General features: G+C 41.1%; 1 protein-coding gene across 3 annotated transcripts in view; it reads right to left on the reverse strand.

The window, feature by feature from the left end:
• Nucleotides 1-25,061, reverse strand: part of GLRB (glycine receptor beta) — a 186,260-nt gene that overhangs the window by 85,522 nt on the left and 75,677 nt on the right. For all 3 annotated transcript variants that reach the window (XR_009755190.1, XM_061552206.1, XM_061552207.1), the window contains exons 6-7: nt 13,766-13,995; nt 487-569 (exon numbers count right to left, since the gene is read on the reverse strand). Coding sequence is in view for 2 of the 3 variants with exons in the window: in XM_061552206.1 (XP_061408190.1) it covers nt 487-569; nt 13,766-13,995 (313 nt within the window). In the remaining variant the exon portion in view is untranslated. The remainder of the gene's footprint in view (nt 1-486; nt 570-13,765; nt 13,996-25,061) is intronic.

Raw genomic sequence — 25,061 nt, forward strand, 5'->3', positions numbered from 1 at the left:
GGCTTGCACAGGGCACCTCGCTGGAACAAGATGATGGACGATGGTTAATAATAACAATAGAGCCAGGGGATGCAACGCATCGGTGAGGACACGGAGCCAACTCATTGCTCCTGTTCACATCCAGGCTCAAGGCCTTCCTCACCACCTCCACCTACTGACTGACCGCCTCTTTTGGCTTATAAAATAATAAATGATGCATTCCTCATTTCCCCAGGGTTGTCCAATTGCTCGCGTCCCACTGCTTTGTACAGCATTTTCAGATGCGGATGCATGTATACGCTATATAAATGCAAATTGCATTGTGTGCGCTCGCAAAATGGCGATGTTGAGATAGTGTCCTGGCGGAGTGTGGTGAAATTGAAAGGAGGGAATGGGGGAAGAGCTGGCCGAAATTTCCAACACAACGTGTCGAACAATAACAATAATGATAATAACAACAACAACACAGGACATGATTGTGATGGATGAAGAGGGCAGGAAACTTACAGCTCTCAAGCTGCATCTTGCAGCGCTGCGTGTCCATTGGAAAGAGGGTGAGGTCCAGAGGACAGGACAGGGTCAGAGACAATCTGTTATAAGAGAATAGGCAAAGCATAATGGCTTTTGATTAGAATCATATTCACCCACAGCCCTGAAAGATTTGTAGGCATCATGAGAAGGTATTCTTAATAATAAGCAGCTTCTTAAAGTACTGAAGGGTGACAAAGTAGGAGGTCCATGCCTGATCTGCTCAGCTGTACCCCTGTCTCTTCAACTGCTTGCTCAGGTTTAATTGTGTGCTATTACCTCCAGATTTGCTATGAGTCACGTAATTGTACAATATTACCGGCATGGTAAAGTACGCTCAGACAGTTCCCCGTGACTAACATGGCATGGAGAGACTTTCATTCAGTGGTGAATTGACAAAGGGCTGCGAAGTATGATTCACATCTATACTTTTAAACTGCAAATACTCGCATCAAATACTCTCAGCGTTTTTTTTCATCATCGCAGCAGCGGCTTTTGGCTGGCCATCGTACAAGGACGGTCACCGCTTCATGCTTCTGCAGCCGACTGGAATGCTCTTCCTTCCGATATCAGAAAAACACTGGAGCTATGCACTTTTACGTTTTTAAAACTCATTTCTTTAGACCTGCTTTTTGTGTTTAGTTTGTTGTCCTTCCCCCGCACCTCCGATTAGCATAACTGGCTACGTATGGTGCGAAAAAAGTTCAACATACATACATACTTGTGCGTCTCATATCCTCTTCTGAAACATGCCTTACATGTTAAAAAAAACACAGCTTCAGACAATCTTCACATCCCAAAATTAAGCTCATGACATAGATTCCACATTGTGATATCGCTTGAGTGACACCCTAATCCGGAACGTGCATAGCGACGCAGGTTGACAATTTATCTTTCAAAAGGACACACTGAGGGCATCAATTTTCCCAGCAGGGCTTACTCTGACGATATGTGAGTAATATCCGCAATCTCTAGACTTCTCGCTTCGAATATTTCTCCTTGGAACTCTTGCACCACAGGAAAAAGTCTGATGGAATCAAGTATTTGATTGCACCATTTAAAATAACTATGCCACATCTTTTGGGGATTTTAGTAAAATTAAGCATTATGCTGGTTTTGACGTCTAGATACATTCCAATGAATTTGATGTAAAAGAAGAGAAAAATAGGGAATAATTTTGGTGATGTCAAAGTCACAGTAGCACCCGGCTAAAATGGGCACTTGAACAGCACGCACTTGTGGTTATTGCACACTCACGATCCTATGACACCGATGAGTGCTGGCGTGGGATAACAACAGTTGACTTCTGACCAAGCACTGAGAGACCGAGTTGGTCGCTGAGTTTAACTTAAAACTCTCAACTGTGAGTCGAATGTTGTAACCAGACAGCCCGTTACTTTTAAATGAGAGCATGTGGTGTGGGTACTTCCACTTCTTCCAAGACATCTGGCCAGGGAGGAAGAATAGCCCAGAATTGCCCCTAAAGTGGTGCTCTAGAGTATCCTTCAGCCAGTTGTGGCATGAGCAAACAATTAAGGCTGTGTGAAACAAATCGAGGCCCAGGACTGGTTCAGAAATCACTTGCATCTGATGTCAGCCAAGGCTGGAAATCAAGCACAGGTTTTTAGTGAAAATCAAGCCAGGTTTGTAGTGTATTGTGAGAACCACTGTGCCAATACCCCCCCCCCCCCCCCCCCCACCAAATGCACGTAAAAATTGTACAGGTATTCTTGAATCATTGTTTAAGCGTTCATATTATGTGTTTAGTAATGACAGTGAATGATGCATAACCAATGTAATGGTGAAGACTGTCTATGCAAGAGTTTAGTAATTCTGCATTGAGCAATAATGTAGACACCTTATATAAATCAGTGCATCAATCCTTAGAAGTAGTTTGGATATAATGTATTAACTAGATGCGTTTAGAAGAAAGAAAAACAATGAACAGACCGTCGACTTTGCACAAACACTTAAGCAGAACAGTTACTCAAAATGTGAGGAAAATGTGAAGTGACTGCATGTCATCACGATGAAGCCATACATGGCTTAAATTGGCATTATTCTACTGAATACAAATTTCAATAAAAAACAAATTGCCCCAATAATTTTTTAAGATACGAATTAAATTATTGCTAGATTTTTGAAGTAGCGCATTTGACAGGACATCACAGTACTGATGCTGTAGAATGGATATAAACAAACTCGCAAGATGAGCGGTTTACGTATAGACATCACAACGCCTATAAAGCTGTTGGCATTGGCTTCCCAACAGGACATTGAAATCTTACGCAGATTGAAATGCTTAAATAATCACCGCACCCCTGGTTTTGTTGGGACAGAGTCCCCATTTTCAGCAAATCTGTCCCAGTGTCTGGAAGTATTTGCAAAAAATTGTATTCTTGTCCCGGTTAAACATTTTCTGGCTTCATGCACAACTGATTATATTTGCTAAAACATTTTTTTACCAGGTACTGAAATATATAGATCATTTTCAGAAGTGACTTCACAAATAATAGCTAAACGGAGTAGCTTATGATGTGGAAATAGATAGCAGCCAAATACTCTAAACGGATATTTCTAAATGCGGAGGAAAAAAGCGGAGGACCTGAATAAATTCCACGTGACCACAGGGAGAACATTCAAACTCCAAATATACAGGCGTCAGGGTCGGGATCGAACTTATGACCTCTTGCAATCCAGGAGAGGGAGTTAACATCTCACCACAGTGGCACCCTCGTGGAATGGGCACTGGCAGCGCTACCTGACAGTGAATGAGGCTACCGGACAGTGGGTGGGACTACATGACAGTGGGTGGAGCTACCGGACAGTGGGTGGGGCTACATGACAGTGCGTGGGGCTACCTGGCAGTAGGTGGAGCTACCTGAGCATTGGGTAGGGCTACCTGGCAGTGGGTGGAGCTACCTGAGCATTGGGTAGGGCTACATGACAGTGGGTGGGGCTACCTGACAGTGGGTGGGGCTACCTGACAGTGGGTGGGGCTACCTGAGCATTGGGTAGGGCTACCTGGCAGTGGGTGGAGCTACCTGAGCATTGGGTAGGGCTACATGACAGTGGGTGGGGCTACCTGACTGTGGGTTGGGCTCCTGTGTGGGAGGGACTAGTAATTGAGTGGGCGTGGTTATGTAAAAGTTTCAGTTTGAGCATTCCAAAAATTTGGAAACCTTACGTTTAAATATGCTTTACATATGCATTTATGTTATTATAGAAGATGCAATTAATTAAATAGTAACAATGTAGCAGCTCATTCACAATGTGTTGAATTTACATTAGCGCAATCCAACAATTGTTCTGATCGTGGATCATTTTCAAGGTTGCAAACAGACCAAATATGCAGCAGCATAGCGCGAAGTTAGTAACACGGTGATATTTGTAAAAAAAAAGAACTCCAATTAATTTCCACTTCACTCATGTTTACAGTCTTTATGTGAAGCACGAATGTCTCATTCAAGTCACAACAGATTCAATATCGTAGCAACAGTGAACCTTGCGAGCAGTCTTTTTTCGACAAACGAACACAGAAAGCTTGAAAGTTAGCCTACCATAATGCGATTGTTTTGCCTTATGCCCACAGTTTGCTTGTATGGTCAATGCTTTCCACTTGCTGAGCACAACATTTTATCACAAGTTCTTCGAAATGCACATATCATCAAGGCCTTTAATACAATCAGTAAATCCTATTTTCATAGACAGGTTTTAGATGAAGTGTTAAGCACGGCTCAATACTATACCTTTAATCATTGTTTTCATGTTGTCAGTTTAATTACATTCATTTGTCTGCATTACTGCATTCAATCCAACACTCAAAACATTTAAACACTGTTATTTGCATTTGTGTTGACACACTGTGACGAGATCTCTCAAAGATGAAACATACTAATGGTATGCATGAATTTTGGCAGTGGAGCAGTGGTCCGGTGGTTAACACACTGCACTATGAACCCGATCACCTGGGTTTGACTCCCAGCCGTGGCGAACATCTGTGGTGAGTGATATCTAAACTAGTTCTGAGCTCCTCTGAACCCCACTCATCACCAATGTCACTTATCAGTCAAGTGAAGTATGGTCAAGCAACCCCTACAAGAGACGTGGCATGGTGAGGCCTTCATCCAGCAGTGGATTGACATAGGGCTGTAAGGTAAAATATTTGTTGCTAAGAGTGCAGTTCTATCATTGACATTGTTGCCATTAATGTGCTAATTGACTCTTGTTAAAGCATGGCCATCACACAGCATAGGGTGTGCTGAGCAATTCTATAGACTTCAAATCTTGTGTGTGAAGAAAAAATATGCGTTTTCTCCAGATATCACCGTTTCCTGATACACAAAATAAATGCATACAGGACCTAAACACACATAAGGAATTGTCTAAAAGTCTCAAAATTGGGACCAGAACAGACTGCTGAGTCTCAGAATGTCTTAGATTAACAAAGACAGTATAGGAATGGTTAATTATATCAAATACATATATTTACTCTTTTATTTGTTATCCAATACATATGTCACTGTGTAGTGCCAGCCCTAGAGAGGCACGGCGTGCAGTGTAGCGACATCGCGGACACCACGTGGTGTGGGTATGGTACCGGCCCTAGATGGACTCTGTGAGCGCTGATTGATAGCGCTGGATGGCATCACGCTTGGTGTGCAGTGCCGGCCTTACAGGATAGGGTGTAGGAGTGCCGGTCGTAGAAATGGGGTTACTAAAGGCCATGGCACTCTGGTTGATCTGAGAGGACATGTGACTAGTTAAGTCTACAAAGGGACCCCAAGTGGGGGCTAGGGGTGGTCACATTGGCGGGGTCCAGATCCTGCTCGAGGATTCTGGAAGGTGGTCGTGGCCAAGGGCGGAGCCAGCCACGCCGCAGAGAATATAAGCCGCGTAGTACAGAGTTAGACTGATGGCCTTAATCTAAACAGTCTTGTGGTTGTTGTTGTTTGACTTGCATCCCACTGAGATTTTTGCACACAGCGTTGGTGTACGGTGTTTTTTCTGCAATATTTTTGCTGTCTTTTCTTGAATTTTCTGTTTGCACTTAGTCACATATTCACTTTAAGATGTTTTTTGTTCATGTTTTTGTTTTTTGTTTGTTGCGGTTGCACCCGATTCAAGAGCTGAATGGCTCACAGGGCTATACCTAATAAATGAACTTGAATGAACTTGAACTTGAGGAACCGGCGCTGTTGTTCATCCTGAAGAAACCTTCATCTCCGTTCTACGTTCTACCGAATCTCCAACACGTGGACCTGGACCCAAGCTGTGGTCCGGTCCATAGTACGTTGTAATTAGTGTAGTTAGCTTGGCGGTCACCACCATAGGTTGTTATTCTGTTAAGGGGCATCTACCCCGTGTGTTGGTGTTAAGTAAATGTGTTGCCTCCAAGAGTACGTCTGCGACTCAGTTGTACTCACTACACATGCATTACCCATTATATATTCTGTTTAATTACAGCTGGCGATGTACTACTTACCAACAAAACGGTGTAAGGCTAATGACTTACAACACTTTGTAAGGTTAATTACATTGTATAACTCGGTCATGCAATGTAATACAATGTAATAAATGACAGACGCACAATGTAGTAGTTAAACTAATAATGTATAATTCAAATTACAGTATTTCTCTTCAAACAGTCAACTTGTTTGTGCAGAAATAGCTGTTAATTTTCTTAATTTTAATCACATTTCCCAAAATAAAAGGGATGCCGCCATGGTTGTAATGGTTAGCACAATTGCTGGTATGATCTCTCAGCACAGCAGTTGAACAATGGTGCAAATTTATCAAATCCCCCCTCCCCCGTGTCTCTGTCCGCCCTGCAGTGTAAATGTGTGCACTGCAGTTATTTAGTCGCCAGGTCACGTGTCGTGGAAATTCCACATTCCCATTAAGTGAACAAGTAAATCCATAGGCCAAGCACTGTTAAGCATCCATCAAGCGTTGTTTACAAGGAGGTAATCGTTTTACAGACCCTATAAGGATGTTTATAATGATGATGGTACAAATTGGGTCTTCTCTGGTATTTGAGCTCCCTGTATCATAAATGGCAGTCTGGTTATGTTTATTTACTGAGCGACATAAAATATACCGGAGCCACTTGCTCCGGTAGCACAGTGAACATGTTTTCATTAATTGTGCACCTAGCCAAGAGCTCTGAGCCCATCTCAGTGAAAGCCAGTGTTCCTGATCAACATTCTGCTTCTGCAATGTCTGAGCAGTACACTTTTACTGTCAGCCCCTAACAGCAAGCAATTTACTGCCTCTCTCACCTCTTTGCTGCTCTTAGAGCTCAGTTGAAACAAATCAAGTGCAGCCAATTATAGGAACAGTTTTTTCTCCTTTTATTGCGGTCATCAATGCTAGTGCCAAGGCCATCAAACACTGCTTGTGGACACCTTCGTAGAAAAGGCAGATCGCATTCATTTGAGAATCTGTACACTCAAATCTGTGAGCCTCGGATCAGAGGCATGAAGGTGCACGACCAAGGACAATAGCCAAATGAACCAAACCATTTATATCCGTTGTGCCTCTCCAGTGTGCTTTTCATAGAGGAAGCCTGTAGCTATTTACATTTCTGTTACGCTATATTAGCGGTCGGGAACCTATGGCTCGCGAGCCATATATGGCTCTTCCAGTGACGGCATATGGTTCCCAGACAATTTTGAGTTGAAAAAAATAATTTAAAAAAAGAATAAATAATAAATCAGTTTGGAACTGATTTTAATAATACTGTGTCATTTTAAAGTAAACAGAAATTAGTTTTGAAGATACATTTCACGGGTCACGCCTGCATGAAGCTCAACCTCACCACGTATGAACCAGACTACAAAACTATCAGCAAAACCATGCAGCACCAGAAGTCGCATTAAAAGTAAGACATATTTAATTTATTATACGTTAAAAATACTATATGGCTCTCAATGAAATATATTTAGAAATATTTGGCTTTTATGGCTCTCCCAGTCAAAAAGGTTCCCGACCCCTGCGCTATATCAAGGTGGGTTTGAAGTGTCCCATTGTTTTTTTAATGGACATTCGAGGTAAAGAGTATTTGAGGCCAAACAATTGTAATTTATATGTCACTCACCCTGAAGCCGGAAATTACGTTGCGGGATTGGGGGGACTTTTACAGAATTGCCTTTCATATTTTCTGCTCAAATTGTCAGTTGATAAAGGTCAGCATTACAGAAGTCCAAGTGATGCTTGACTGATGTTAAAGCTTCTCTCTAGAGCTCCCTTACAGACTCAATATTCACACGTATTTTCTGTCAAATCTTTTGCAAGCTCTCTGCTTGCCCCACTGATATAAAGTTATTTATAACACGCGACCTAGTGTATTTAAAATGGGTCCCGCGATTATATTCATTTTGATTATTAATTCATATGTGTGATGAGCACGGTTGGATGTGTACGGTGCGAAATAAGTTAAACATACATACGAAAGGTGGATGTAACTCAAAATACCCCGAGATGGCATTTAGCATTATCTAGCAGACACCTTGCAAGATAATTAATTTACATCTTTCATGGTGTTTTTTTTTGCCAGCACATTGTAACCCCAATTAGGTGATGACGGTGAAAAGGCACACATTGTTCTTCATCTTCAAGTGCACAAACATATTCAAAATGGCAAATACAAGACAGAAAAAAAAGTAGCATGAAAATGTGAGACTAAATAATTATGTGTTTGATGACGGTGAAAAGGCACACATTGTTCTTCATCTTCAAGTGCACAAACGTATTAAAATTGCAAGTAAAAGAGAGAAAATAAAGTAGCATGAAAATGTGAGACTAAATAATTAAGGGCTTAAGATACAAGCGTGTCAGCAAATCAGTGAGTTGATGTGTATATGTACAATGATTATATATATATAAAACTGCTATATACCCATTCTGCTATCTCAATCAACACATGTATTTCCCATCAATGAAATTCAAACCCAAATGTTCAGCATCACAGTGGTAACTAGAGATGTAAGCTGTTATAAAATGGTATTATTTACATGTGACAATTAATGATTAAATTATACAGACACATTTAAGTAAACATATAAACACCAGGAAACCTGGGACTGTGAATTAAAAATATCGGATAATACAGCACAAAAATAAATTTCAACCACGATATTACAATGTGCCAGGCTCACGATGCACTCTCATTCTGAGTTCAGAAGTACTTTGCAAATTACTACAAATCACAAGGGCACTACAGAAACTACGTGTTTAAAATATGGCAGCTGTACAATTGCAAAATTACTTTGAACAGGATCTGAAGCTAGATAATGTACCTGCATGCATTTTAAGACATCAGAGAGAGTTGGTGGCCAGGTGGCTTGCTGGGGTAATGCCATGTTAGATCACTGAGCTGCCAACATGTCAGATGAACGAGATGCTGGGTTCTTTTATGTGATTACACTCACGCTATCAGCATAATCTCATTTGAATAACAATCCACTTAGTGATCTTGCAGAGCAGTGCACCTCATGTGTCAGAGAAAGGCTCAAGGAGAGATATTTGAAACGTTATTCAAGTGGCCTTTTCATCCTGTACACAATCGGGGTCATATTTTCCCACACTGCTACGACATTATTGTAAAATCACCGTCACACTATTATTTTATGAAGGCCAATCAGTTTAAAAACAATGCAAATATTATCAGAGCATGTTTGTTTGCACCTTTTGCCACAAGTAAGTGTGGTTAATGCAGACTCGATGCCTTTCAAAAGTTATCTATTTAGTGTTTGAACATCTTAACATATGTTTCATTGCCGGAAAAGGTAAAACCTATCCTATTCTTATTTTGTATCATTTTGGATACTGGTAAAAAGGTCCCATAGCTATATCTAACTGTTCGACCTGAGCTACAAGTGTTCTGATACTTGCATTGTCTTTGTATTGTTCGCCTTTTGGCGTTATCTGGTCTAACACTGGTGAGAAAAGGCCATGAAGAAGGCTGTCTCTGGAGTAGACCAATCCGTTTCAAAGACAATGCATACATTATCAGAGAATGTCCGTTTGCATATATTGCCACAGCTGTGGGTGGCTAATGCAGACTCGATGCCTTGCAAAAGGTTTCTATTTGGTGTTTGAACATCTAAACACCTGTTTTATTACCAGACACGTTAAAGCCCATGCTTTTTTCCCCCATCATTTTGGATACTGGTAAAAAGGTTCCAGATATGTGATTTTCTCTGGCAGATAGTGGTGACCATGCTGAGACCATCTACTTTCTATCCTTCAGCACGTGATATATTTATGTTGGGTTGCTCAAATCTGAATCCGATCAAACCTGGGTTGTAATCCAGATTTCAGCTATGCGTGATTAAACCGGGTTTCCTAATGCAAGTGAACTGATGATGTTAATACACTTTCGTTGACTTCACACAAACCACGCAAAAAGCCTTTACAATTATCTTTGTCGATTTAGTTAGCATAACTCAGCTCTGAGTATTAAATATGTATGACTGCTTGCCATAAACATACCATATTGTATGTCATATAGTGCCGAAACGAGGCGTATTTAAAATTACTCCAGAAGTAGTTTTTGGACATTAACTCATGAAATAAATTATGTAATCAATTCTCAGACACAGAATGTTGCACGACTTGCTGTTATTGTTCTAAATAGAAATTTAGTTTATCTCATGCACCACATTTGTGATATAATTGGAATATAATCGAGGAAGAACACTGCATAGAACGGTTATGGTATCAACAATTCGGCATCCATTCATTCAGTGGATTTGTCAGCTTAAGTTGGCATTTCTTCTCCAATTTTAGTGTCAATAACGAGCCGCCTATGGATTGAATCCACAATATCCACTCAGGCTGGTCTAGCGGGAATCATACCATGAGATCAGCAATGCAGCCATCTAGAATACATCGTGAAGAATACATTTTCAGACAGACCAGCCCGGTTTTCACAGATGTATGCATTTACTGAGCCAATCATGCAAGACAAAGATCTCCGGTATAGCCTTAATCGACTTTTGGAACAAGTGCTATTAGCGAGCACTTAACGAAGGCCAGCATGGCACACGAGGGGGTGGGTGGCCAGCACCATGCCCGGCCGCCTTTGTCTCCTCATTGGCGATGTTTACACACTGCACCAGGTACTCATTTGAAGCTGAGTTGACCCAGGGGAGGCCCAGGACTGATTCAGATTATCTCCCCTGGTGTTGGCAGTGAGCAGAAATTGAACTCAGGTAGCTGGGTTTGTAGCGCAGCATGCTAACCACTACACTACCACTCCCCGCAGTCAATCATGTCCACACATACACACAAACACAGGAGAACGTAACGTTTTAAACAATGCCACCTCGGGTTCAATTACTACTATAGTGAGCCAATGACGTCTGTTTGTGTGTCCCGCGCGTGACATCACTCCACATGCCGCACCACCCCCGTCATTAAAATTCATGAGCAGGTGGATTTTTACACTCACGTAGAAAGGTCGAATGGAAATGTTTTTTTTTCGCAATTTCGCTTTCAGTTTGACATTTATTTATTGAAAGTGAATCTAATAAATAATTATATTCAACAACAAAGTGGATATGGTGTCTTTATTTATTTCTTCAGCACTTGAGACGAAATGTAAGTCTAATTTATGCTTCTACATTATGGTAAAATAGACATTTCTCGGTGATTTTCCAGATATTGTTTCGATTTTCAATTTATTTCAACCCCAGCGACCGAAAGCAGAAGAGAATAAAGTGTCAGAGCAGTGAATTTGAACTAATTGAAGGTTAAGTTATATACAGTGCTACAGTGACAAGAAGTGAGGTGTTTCATGACGTAGTTTTGTGCAAGAATCACTGCCATTAATACAGTGCTACAATGAACTGCAGTGAAGTGTTTTATGACTTCGTGTTGTGCATGATTCATTACCATTACATTTACACAAGATACAATTATACTCTGCTCAATCTTTTCGTAAATATTACAGCTTCGGTCTTAGGACGGGCAAATAAGTTAGTTCATAATAACACATAAAAGTAGGTGCTAAAGCTATGAAAGGGTTTTACATCTGCTACTGGTGCTTTAGTTAGATTGCGTAAAAAAAAACCTGTTTTATGGATGATATTGGTCGTTAAAGCCTACGTGTTAAACTGGTGCTTTAGTGCTTGCAAACTACATCCATAAAACAAGGATTGTACAAACACATTGTGTCCACTTTGTCCGCATTGGATCATGAACGTTGCAATGATTCCTGGATGTATTAATATCAAACGTGTCATGGTTATTTACGCTACATTTATGCTTATGGTGAACCTGAAGAAGTGTTCAATATTTTCACAGTGAAAGGGGAATTGAAATTGAAATGTAAGTTTAACAATTTTCATTGCGTGAACCCTACCTCAAATTATGGGTACCTGTGATACAATTACTCCCCATTTGCTGAACAGGAATGGACGTTAGCTGCTCAGCATTCAAGGTTAAGAGGTGTTCACGGTCAATCTTATTTATACCACCGCACCTTGCTATCACTTCCTTCCTTTTGCTAGAATACCCCAAGTGTATCAACATTAACACCCAACCTTCAGAGTCTGCTCGTGCAGGCTCACTTACACCATATGCATATTCCATCTTCATGCATAAATTATATTGTAGTACTTAGTAAACAATATTTAATAAGTTTACATCAAATTACTTCTTTCATCCCGATTCTTGATTGCATTGTGCATTTTTTCTCACGGTGTGTTCTATATATTTCTACATGTTGGATTGTTACTTTTTTGCTTTGCTTATTTTAAACCCATATTTTATAACCTTGGCTGTAAAAGGCGATATTTTCATCTAACTTTCTCTCTTGCTCTTTCCATTGGTCTCTGACCTCTAAGTACTCTCCTCCAACGATCGCGATAGCACAAGAGTCAATTAGGGACCCACTATTAAACACCTGGCAAAGGCATTACTAAACGTGCATGCAGAATAATTTAAACACATTTTGGTGAAAATACAACATTCCTCTGAATCTCTTCCAACTTCATTTGCCAATCTCTAATAATCTTTACCTCTAGATGGGAAATTGACTCATGACTGACTGATGGGGAAGACAGCTCAGATGTTTCTTGATCACCAATCAAACAGGGCGTCCGATTATATTCACTGGACTTTCTTCCCAATGTAAGATATAGTCTTCGTGAATTACCTTTCCATTATATTCTTTATTTTTGGAAACGAGTTTACAATACCTCACTTTCCTTCCCCGCACCTCCGATTAGCACGATTGGCTACATATGGTGCGAAATAAGTTCAACATACACACATACATGCCTAATTCATTACAACTATACAGGGTGGCCCAAACTTCAGGGCATAGGGTTATTTTGTTTATTTTAACGTTGGCGTTAAAACTTTGTAATTGTTTAATATTGAAGTTAAAAATGTATCTATTATCGTTATTAATATACATTTTTCTTATTCCTTCTCAAATAACATTTAAAAATAAGATTTTTTATTTCTACTAATGACGAATGAGTCCAATTAATTTGTTTTACGAATGTGAAAAAGAAGACAGCTTTTTTTTAAACAAAAAACGTCCTAAATTCATTTCAAAAGAAAGTTCATGCATAAAGTAATATTAACGGAAGTCAGTTTGAACATTTGTTAAGTAAATTAAATCATCCCATGTGATTTGTTGAAATAAATATAAAATTACCCAGTGCCTCCTGACTTTCGGGCCACATTATATTTATGCATTAAAGCATAATGTGACCTAATTAGCTATGCTTATGTGATGTTTAAATTACCAACTTATGTAATCAATAAAGTGACCGATATTGTAAGCTAACAAATAAGTATTAATAGGAAAACTGTAAAAACAACGAGCCTACCTTTACCCTACCTTTAACCTTACCACAATACAATCACTCTACCCAACCCTTTTACCCTTTAGCAGGTAAGGTAAAAGGTAAAAAGCAACGAGCCTACCTTTACCCTACTCTTTACCCTTACCCCTTGGCATGGTCGACACCTTTACCTTTACCTGGTAAAAATGGTAAATTACCTTACCTTGCCGAGGCCTAGATAACAGGAACACTCAAAATATACAGGTGTTAGGGTCGGAATCGAAGCCACAACCTCCTGCATACCAGGAGGTTGTGTGACAAAACCTTGTGTGACAAACCTTACTCATTGGCTGTGTCGGGTAGTGGCAGGTTTTGACACATTTATATTTATGTGATCTAATCGCAAAACAAACCTTTATTATGGATAATTTGGCCTCAATGGTCATCTAGCTGACCTCATGCTGAGAAGGATGTCGCCGTTGCGCGAGATGAAGAGCAGGATGTTCTCTTGCGTCACGTCGTGGAAGTTGGCCATCTTCTCGTTCGCGAAGAACAGGTCGGGTTTCCAGAGGCACTTGAAGAGCTTGGGGTCCACGGTGAGCATGTCCGAGCCGTGGTAGTCCTGCGGCAGCCGCAGGCGCGGGTCGTTCCACTTCTGTCTCAGGAAGATGTTCACGCGGTAGTCCTGTCGGAACACAGAGCAGTATGTCCAGGGAGTGTTACCGAAGTGTAGAGGTGAGCCCTGTAGCGGCTCGCTCACACTGCTGCTGGTCCTTACCTAGACGGAGCACTGTAGAGGCCCTTTAGAGAGTATTTTGACTTCTATTAACTCTTTTTTATTTTACCGCATAAAGCCCACTGAGCTACGGAGATCTTTTTAAGATGCGATCTGGCGAAAACTGATAGCTCAACGAAGTGGCTTATCGCGTGGAAATGTATAGCCACCAAATACTCTGAGGTAATGTCGATTCCAAATGTGGAGGGAAAAACCAGAGGGCCCAACAAAAAATCCACGTGGCCATGGCGAGAAAAAGATTCCAACTTCAAATTATTCAGGCGTCAGGGTTGGAATTGAACCTACGAACATCTGTATACCAGGTGAGGTAGTTAACATCTCGCCACCGTGGTGGCACAGTACACACCACTGTGCTATTGAAATAGGTTATAGATTCTGTCATGTGGAGAGGTGTATGGCCCAGGAGCACCCACAAAATTTGACCCCACCCCAAGCTACCCGCCGATTGACTAACTGTGTTGAACCTATGTGAAAAGCATCGGTGGAAAATACCTAAACTCATTTTCTGGGCTCAACTGTTAAGCATTGTTGGGTGATAAAGCAGTCGATTGTTAATTTATTATAAAATGTAGCACACAGGCTTAATGTGTTGCTTTGGTTTGATGTGCCCCTGAGAGATTATTGGCTTTGTATTGTTCCTTTGGATAGTGCACAGCTCTTCATTGAATGAGTTGTGTCATTTTTATAAGAAAGAAAAGCTGTCTGGCTAAAACTGCTCTTGATGTTGAAGGGACTTAATATCATCTCAAAGTGATAATTTTTCACCATATGTAAGAGTTGCAGAGTGGACAGAATTATCCTGTCTGCAAGTTGAGATATATCGATTAACTTTTTGGGAGCAGCACTAAGAATAGAATATGCCTCATAATTTACTTTTCTGCCACATGTCCATGACATACTTGGCAGCATCTAAAACTTATATCAATAGCACAGTGGCAGACACTGTGCTACCAACAGTGTGACCTGAGTTTGGTTCCCATACAAGGCTCACATCAGTGGTGAATAATATCTGCACTGGTTCTGGGATTTCCCCTTCATCAATCCGCATTGACTGGCTAGGTGAAGTATGGTTAAACATCCCCTATGGGCAGTAAAGCGTTGAGTACGCCTTCATCCAGCAGTAGATTGACAGAAGGGTTGAATGTAATATATATTCGTTGATGATGTATTTGTCTATACCGTATTTCTGACAATATTCTACATGCAGGTACAAATGAAAAATAATCTATTTTCAACACACCATATTTGATCCACGAGCAGTATGGTTCATGTTAAGGGTTATTAAATCAGCCAACCTGGGTTTAACCTTACAGAGCCAAACAAAATGCAGCAATACAGGTGTTGAAAAAAAAATCAGATGGGTTACAGAACCTCTCCAGAGTGGGATAAAAGAAAAAAAAGATGCATACAATTTTATCAGAAATCCATTCCAATTTTTTTGGCTCATCAGATTCCCACTTTAACCTGAAAACAATTAATTCCACTGCTTTACAACTATACTGCAATGTGATTACAATGCTTTTATACAAATTCGTAATTGATAACAAATGAAACTGGTACATGAATGTCAAAGAGTGGGCTGCAGTGATACCAAGGGATTTGGACAGGAACATTGCATTGGGAGAAATGAGGCCAGTGGTTTTCAATATCAAATAGAGAAAAATAAACAATAAAAACCCATTACAAACCTTCAGTCCAATCCCAAGGAAGCAGAACAAGTTTCTTCAGCAAAGAAAGTTTTAAAAGTACAGCCGTTCTATATTACATTTACAGGGCGACTCTGTTTTAACACAGCACATGAAGTGACTGCAAGTAAACTGTTAACAAGGAAGTAGATCCTCTTAGCACCATAGCGCAGGCATGGGAGTAGCGGGGAAATGAACGCGGTGATCCGAGTTCAAGTCTCAGGCATTGCTAACTTCAGGGGTGAGCGAATGCTGAATTGGTCCTGGGCATCTCCCTTCACCGACCCACGCTAACTAGGCTGGTGAATTATGGTCAAACAACTCCCACGAGCGACATGATGTGGAGAGGCCTTTACACAAAAAAAGATTGACAAAGCTGGAATGTACGATTACTTTGCGTAAAATGTTTACAACACTCTATATATCTGCAAATTGTGCTGTAGAGTTAAGTTGAAACGTCAGACCACAGCCACATAGCAGTTCAAGGTATTGCTTAACTTATTCGCAAATAGAATACGTGGATTTGCCATGGTTTTCACTCTGAATTGTAGAATCAGGTGAAAACTTAGACGCATTGCATGTGGCTTTGGTCAAAATCAAGTGATTCTGGTGTAGTTGGCTGGATCAGAAAATGGATATAGTACGAGAAAATGAGCCAACCTGGGCCCGAGTAGAAGCAAATTCCCCCATGATTATTTAAGGATCGTGAGTTTATTGTCTCAGCCTGATCACCAATGATTCTTACCAAAAAAAAACAGCACGTTATATTTTACTTTGTCACTAATTTTGGCACGTTCCAATTCTGAAGACTTCAACTGTTGGTGTTATGGTCATACGACCAACACTATTTGTGGGAGATATAAAATGCGCTCCACGTAATGTGCATCAGAGGTCTATTGAAGTGAATCATAAGCAGTTTTGTGAAGTCACCTTCCACACCCATTCTGGTGACACAAAGTGATGCCCTGCTTGCTTCAGCATTTACTTCTTTGTCTCATGACATGATGCAGATAGTACAATTTGGATGTAATTGGGACAAACCAGTCATTGTTTTCAAGTCTGTCCATAAAATGTACTCTGAAAATAAGTCTGCTGCAGCCACCTTGCTTTTAATTTAATGAGGCCATAGCAGGGAATGTGTTCGTTTTTTTGTTGTTCTGTTTTTATTCCAACTGTGCCAACAGCATTATTGCGTGAGAGAAAGCAACCATTTGGATCTCGTGCAGAGCAGCACATGACCCCCGTGCATTGGAGAATTCGTCGACGTAAATAATTGCCGTGTCTTGTGCTGTGCCTACATTCCGTGGCACTTTGGAGCCTGCTGAGTTCAGTGCATGGTTGTACAACCGGGCCACAAAGTATAAGTGGCACCAAATAAATAATGTAAAATTCCCAATTAAAATATCCCAGCACCTGCAGAATATGATGGGCACCCTCTCCATGGCATACTCTGAGTGCCGTGCCATCACGAGAGAATTATTTCTGCTGCTGGATTATTTTATTCCGGCATTCCTGGGGTGCCACGGTGGTGGAATGTTAACTACCTTGCTTGGTATATAGGAGGTTGTGGGTTCCATCCCGACCCTGACACCTGTATACTTGGAGTTTGCATGCTCTCCCCGTGATCCCGTAGGTTTATCTCCAAGTTCTCTGGGTTTTCTCTCCACATTTAGAAACATGCATTTAGACTATTTGGCTGATATACATTACCACCTGATAAGTCACTTCATTCAGGTACCATTTGTGGCCAAATCTCTTCTAAAAAAAGTGCTACGTAGCTCGGTGGGTATTACCTGGTACATTTTTTTTATAGGGTGGGTTGTAAAACGAATAAAATGTCCTCCAATAACCGCTGTGTGCTGTGTGACCACACGTATTCTATATATGCTGATATGGTAGGGCGCGGAGATTGACAATGCTTTACCGACCCAGTGTTAATATCGAGAGACGAGTGCCAGCTGCCCTATCGATATTAAACCCTCTGTTTACGATGATGATGCTCAGGGAAATTGGCATGGAGTCAGTAATTGATTGCCAACAAATTCTCCAATTTGGCTAAGCAAAGTGGTAATATTTAGCATGCAACTTTTGAAAGTAATTATCTATAGTCTAATGCAGATGTCGGCTACCAGAATAACAAGAAGAGACATTTGTTCTTCAAATTTCGTAAAAAAAAATAATCAACGTGTCAAGAGCCGCAATGCATTTAAACACGAGATAGTCCTTCATGAAAATAACGTCACGCAGCAGTGCTTAAGTAGCTGCTTGCGGCTTGGAGCCGCAGGCTGCTGACACTTGGTCTAATGGATGATTTGGCTAGCATTAAAAAAAATATATAATGCACAACCATTTTGCCATCCACTGCTGGATGAAGGCCTCCCCTAGCCATGTGCGTAATGGGGGGGGGGGGGTTGTTTGACCATACTTCACCATAGCAGTCAGTGTAGGTTAATGAAGGGGGAAAGGTCCAGGACTGGCTCAGATATCACTTGCCAGAGGTGGGACAAAGTCATTGTTATGCAAGTCCAAGTCGAGTCTGAAGTCATCAAATTCATGACTCGAGTCTGACTCGAGTCCAAGTCACATGGCTCGAGTCCACACCTCAGAGGTGGGACAAAGTCATTGTTATGCAAGTCCAAGTCGAGTCTGAAGTCATCAAATTCATGACTCGAGTCTGACTCGAGTCCAAGTCACATGACTCGAGTCCACACCTCTGTCACTTGCCATTAATTTTGCCCATGGTCTACAATAGAATTTAGGCCCCCAGGTTTACAGCACAGTGTGAAACCACTAAGGACATCGCTAACCCATTTTACCATTATCCTTAATTTTGTATTGAAATGCACAACATGCACCACTCAGTAGCACAGTAACTATGTGACATTCCTGGAATTTTCAACCGAAAACCATAACACAGAGAACAATTACCATGTAAAGCCCACGCTGATTACTTATACAGTAAGGGAATACGTATGAGGTATAGTTATCTTGCAAAAGTTTATTTATATACAAAAACAATTACTAGAGATAATTTTCAAGTTTTGGCTATGATAGGTCACTCAAGGTATTCACAGGGCAAAGTATTTGTTCACTTCAAAGTGGAATGTCATCATTGGTACAGCATTCCCTTGTTATTCACGAACTTTCTTTCCACGATATTGGCTATCTGCGAACGGCATCTGGAACTGTGCACGACTGCATTGAGAGAGATACAAAGAAAATTATGACATAAAGTGATGAGAGATAATGCGATGCGATAAAGTGATAAGATGAAGTGATGAGAAAAAGTGATGAGAGATACAAAGATAAGATAAAGTAATAAGGGAGAATGTGATGCGAGAAAGGGATGATATAAAGTGATGAGATAAAGTTACGAGATTAAGTGATGAGATTAAGTGATGAGATAAAGAGATGAGAGAGATAACTTTTCGAAGCTTTAGAATGATATGCAGACGTTGCGCATACGACATCCATTGGCCGATATCATTATACGTAAAATTAGCTATTCACGAGCATCTCCGGAACGTATCCCTCGCAAATAACAAGGGAGTGTTGTAATTCACTGTATAAATATATGGGTAGGACTCAAGCTGCCAACTCGGTGTAAATTGGCTCACTGGCAAGCGCACTGACCACTTGGCTGTACAATCGTCCAAAAAATGTTGCCGTACAGTTCATCATGTTAATCCGCAACATTTCAAAGGTGGAATGAATGGGGAATCTCAGCTGGATTCCTGCTGAGGCTGACAGCATTAGTCTTGTGATCAATGAGTCTGCACGTGGACACGACCCCACACATTGATGCCCCAGGTCGGCAGCGCGTGGACATTTCTAGACAGGTCATTACACATCGCGACGACAACATGAGCAGACAAGCAGCCCTCCTTTTAAGGGTTCTCTTTTAAGGGTTTCTCAATGCATTGTTGTGAGTACTTTATTCGTATGAGAGCTGTTATATTATAGCTATCTGATGGGTACGATGGCATAGCAGTTAACGCGCCACACTGTGAGCCCGGTGACCTGAGTTTGAATCACAGCCACGGCTAACATCAGTGGTGAGTGATAAATCAACTGGTCGTGGGGCCTCATCAAGTCACCTACCAGCACTGGCCAGTGTGGTAAAATATGGTCAAAAAAACAATATGACATCAAAGGCCGTAACTTATAGTATTGATACATATTATTCTTACTATTCTATTGACTAGGTAATTTAATGCCGATTTCCCCATGATAATGAAGTCAGTGAAATTACAAATCAGTATTTATTGATACTATTAAAATTTTGCATTATTTTATGAAACATCCGCAGGTAGAATATTTCACATACAGTATATCAATTTTACGCGGAAAATATCACAACGGTTTACCCGTTATTATGGAAATGTTTAGTTGGTTAACAAATAACACGTAACATAGGGGTGCCACGGTTGCGAGATGTTAACTACCTCGCCTGGTATACAGGAGGTTGTGGGTTCGATCTCCACCTCGATGCCTGCATATTTGGAGTTTGCATGTTCTCGTCATGGTCGTGTGGATTTTTCTCCGTGTCCTCCGGTTTTTCCCTCCATATCTAGAATCAAAATGTGTTTAGAGTATTTTGCTGATATACATTTCCATATTATAAACCACTTCGTTGAGCTACCATTTGTCGCCAGGTCGCTTTTGAAAAAGAGCTAAATATCTCAGTAGGCCTTACCTGGCAAAATAACAAAAAAGAGTTTAGTTTTCAAATAGTTTTCTATCACCTGGAGTTATTAAAACATTTGCCAGGTGGCTGGTGCTGGGCCCATACCACCGTGTTGGCGGCCCAAACTCACATTCACTCTGCTCGTTCGTGGTAGATCACTGCCATGGTAGCCCCCACATACACACAACAGCAATTCTGCCCCCCCTCCCATCCGAGAGGAGCTGGAGCCGGGCCTGAACGAAAAGCAGAACTTAAATAATAATCGACAACCCTTTGTATTCAAAGAAAGCAGTTATGTCATATTAATGTTGATGCCACTGTAATAGGCCTGTAAACCTGCTGATATTACCACTTATACTCTTTGGTTCTTTCGGTAAAGTCACGTAGGTACAAAATAAATTAAATCACGACGTTTCAGGCGCAACACAAGTGCCCGTCATCAGGTAGAAACAACCACAGCAATAAACAATTGCTGAAGTGGGCCAAAGGAGGCTGCCTACGTGACTTTACCAAAAGAACCAAAGAGTATGGATTCCTGCAGTCACGAAAACTTGAAATCTAGATTGCCACTCATGTTAAATTAAACTCTGTAACATGTTTGCTCCAATAAGAAAAGTCTTAACTCCTTTAACTATGTAAGTTGCACGGCTTAATGTGTTTTTTTCTGAAGGACTGGCAGTTGCCTCTGCAGGCTTCCACACCCCTAATTGTTTATTCAAATGCAAATACCAGTATGGAATACAGACCACAAAACCTGATCTGTGTTTTTGGGGCAGACCAGTGGTGCAGTGGTATTGCGCCACTGCACTATGAACCTGGTGACCTGAGTTTGATGCCTGGCAACAGTCAGCATCATCAGTGTATACTCTCTAAAAAAATACTGGTCCTGAAAATATATCCAAAACAGATACAGATGACAAACCTTAACTCACAAATAAATATACTGTCGGTCGATAGATGTCTTAATGCATTGTTCTGTAATAATTAATAATTATCCGTCTCGGAAGATTAAGAACGTACACACAATGTATAATCAAATGGAATAGAGACACATTTATTGTTTTCTACTTGGGCGTCCGAACAGCTACAAGACTGCTGATGAGTCGAGGCCCGCTTTGTAATGGAATATTTGCATGCCTAGTCACGCCCACCCCTAACACAGAGCTGCCAGAGACTAAAATGTGTCTGATAATAGTTTTTTTCCCTTTTTACTGGCCACAAAACAGGTGTTAAGATGTTAAACACCAAACCGAAACCTTTTACAAGGAATCATGTCTGCATTAACCACAATGCTTGTGGTCAGAATGCAAACCAAAAACATACTCTGATAATATATGCATTGTCTTTTAAACTGATTGGTCCACACCAGAGACAGCTTTCTTTTTAGCCTCGTCTCAAACGGTGTTATACCAGAGGACGTCCAAAGGTGTATAGCCCAAAGAATGCAGTATCAGAGTAATGAGAGCTCGGGTGAGCATCTACATCATGGGACCTCCTTTGCCAGTACCATAATATGATAATAGGTTTTCCCCCTTTTTCTGGCAACAAAACAGGTTTTAAGCTGTTAAAACACCAAACTGAAACCTTTAACAAGTGCTTCCAGAAGGCCCCTATTTGAGGGCTTATCGCTCTGGACCGTTGGGCGATCGTGACCTCTGTTTCCCTATCGGATGTCTGCATTGTGTTTTTGGGTGGTTGTCCTATGGGAATACTGGTTCTCGTAATAGAAAATGTGGAATTTCTACATTTGTCTTCAGGCCATAAAAGGAGATTACTGCATGTAATACCTTTTTGAGCATGGAGCCACTGAGATCTATGGTATATATCAATCGCATATGCACCATAGATCTCAAATGTGTTTTCGGGTGTCCAGAACAATGCCCGACGTTTCGCACTATGTGTTAGGCTCCCAGTACATGGAGCAAAACGTTGGACATCGTGCCGAACAATCTTTCTTACAACCCAATGACACATGGGAGAGCGATACAATACAACTGCAAAAACTACGCAGTAGTAGTCGTAAAATAAATATCAATTTGTGGGAAGTCAACAGTGGTTGTCTGATGGAGTGTTTTGTTTGTTACCATAATTAAAACAAAACCTCAGTGCCAGTGCACTGAGACAGGTGGTCCTTATCTCCATGGGTGACCCTGATGCAACAAAGGCAATACCACATTCCTATGGCAGAAGTCAGACTCTCCTTTGGTCCATGGAAAGCTGATTTTTTTCTGCACCTCCGATTAGCATGGTTGGCTATGTACGGTGCAAAAAAAATGCAACATACATCTGACCAATATTTAAGATTATAACTTGCCAATTGCATTATTATAGACAATGACAATGGCATTAAACAGTATAATACTTTCTTCTTTTAATATTCTTTGGGTCTTTCAGTGAAGCCATGTAGATAGAAAAATAATACAATTTTCACGACGTTTCGATCACAACACAAGCAAACATCATCAGGTGAAAAAATATAGAGAGAGAGCTGCCGAGGCAGGAGAAAATACAGCGGGAGAGCTGCTGAAACACGAAGTTATATAAAGATGAGATGGGCTCAGCCCAAGGGTAAGTATTGCATGAATTTGCATGTAAATGTAAGATTGGGGATGTACCTCCATGACGACGATGCAGCTGTGGAGGTGGCCATTGCATTGTGAGAGATGAGCATGTCAATGTAAAGTTTGTAAACGAACCAACGCAACGGCGGCTGCGCTAGTGAGAGGGACAACCCGCATCGAGAAAAAAGGAGCAATGGTGGCTGTGTTAGTGAGACATTTAGTATGTATGTAACTCAGAGAGACGGAAATAACTGCTAGCATCGGCAGGTAGGATGGAAACATCACAGCCAGTTATGACTTAAACTGGTTAATAACGTCCTTCCAATGATTGCGTAGTTTGTATCCATCTTCTCGGTTGAAATTGTGTCTGTGTTAAAATATCTGGATGGCTTCTTGAACGAATCTTTGTTGATAGCCAGTGGGCTTGCAGGATACCTTCGTCTTGGAAAAATCAATTTCGTGTGTGGCCACAGCTTTAAAGCAATGATCAGCCACAGCTGAGGTATTGGTCCTACCGTGTTTCAGATCTGCCTTATGTTCACGAACACGATCCGAGATGTCGCTTAGTTTCCTTACTTACTTCACCTGGAATGGGTTATCCATTATCTCCAGTTGTAGCCTATGTTTTCATGGAAAAATTTGAGACAGATGCCATCCAGGCATCCACCCTACGTCCTTCCTTGTAGAAGAGATATGTAGATGACACGTTCGTTATCTGGCCACATGGCTTACCAGCTCTGGGCCAATTCTTCAACCACATCAATCCCATACACCCAGCCATCAAATTCACCATGGAGGTAGAAAAGGATGGCAAGTTACCATTCTTGGATGTTTTAATTGAAAAGAGACCAGATGGCTCAATGGGACACTCTGTCAACAGGAAAGTCACCCATACGGATGGCTACCTAAAACCTGACTCCAACCACCATCCAGCCCAGAAGAATTCCCTCATCAAAACTCTACACCAGAGAGCTCATTGTATTTCCGACCATTACCACCTAGCGAGTTAACTGGAGCACATACACCAAGCCTTCAAGATGAATAGATATTCAGACTATACAATTCGTAAAGCTATCACCCCAACTGTTGGGAAATAACCATCTGAGGACCCAATCAAAACCATCACCTTGCCATACATAGTAGGGGTCACCAAAAATATTTTCAAAACCATGAGCAAACACAAGATCCAGGTTCGATTCAACACAGTACTTAAAATTCGTGATCTGATCCCATCTATGAAGGATGTGATCCCTGACATGCAATACCCCGGTGTCTACAAACTAAGCTGTCTTTGTGGCAGTAGTTACATTGGGGAAACTAAGCGACATGTCTCGGACCGTGTTCGTGAACATAAGGCAGATCTGAAACACGGTAGGACCAATACCTCGGCCATGGCTGAACATTGTTTTAACGCTGTGGGCAACACGAAACTGATTTTTCCCAAGACGAAGGTACTCTGCAAACCCACTGGCTATCAGCAAAGATTCGTTCATGAAGCCATCCAGATTTCTAAACACAGACACAATTTCAACCGAGAAGATGCGTACAAACTGAGAAATCATTGGAAGGACGTTATTAACCAGTTTAAGTCATAACTGGCTGTGATGTTTCCATCCTACCTGCCGATGTTAGCAGTTATTTTCGACTCTCTGAGTTGCATTAGCAGGTTAAATGTCTTTACATTAACAGTCTAAATGTCTCACTAACACAGCCACCGTTGCTCGTTTGCCTCGATGTGGTGTTGGTTTTCGGTTGTCCTACATTGACATGCTAATCTCTCACAATACAATGGCCACCTCCACAGCTTCGTCGTCGTGGAGGAGCTCAGCTTTGCGATGTTACATTTACATGCAAATTTTATCTCTAACCCCGCCCACTTCGCTTATGACCCTTGGGCTACACGCATCTCAAATCTTTATAACACCCTGCCTCAGCAGCGCTCTCGCTATATATTTTTTTCTTCCTCAGTAGCTCTCCTGCCATATTTTTTTCACCTGATGATGATTGCTTGTGTTGCGATCG

Source organism: Lethenteron reissneri, chromosome 16, assembly GCF_015708825.2.
Source record: "Lethenteron reissneri isolate LAM-NWPU_2019-01 chromosome 16, ASM1570882v1, whole genome shotgun sequence".
Taxonomy (NCBI): Eukaryota; Metazoa; Chordata; class Hyperoartia; order Petromyzontiformes; family Petromyzontidae; genus Lethenteron; species Lethenteron reissneri.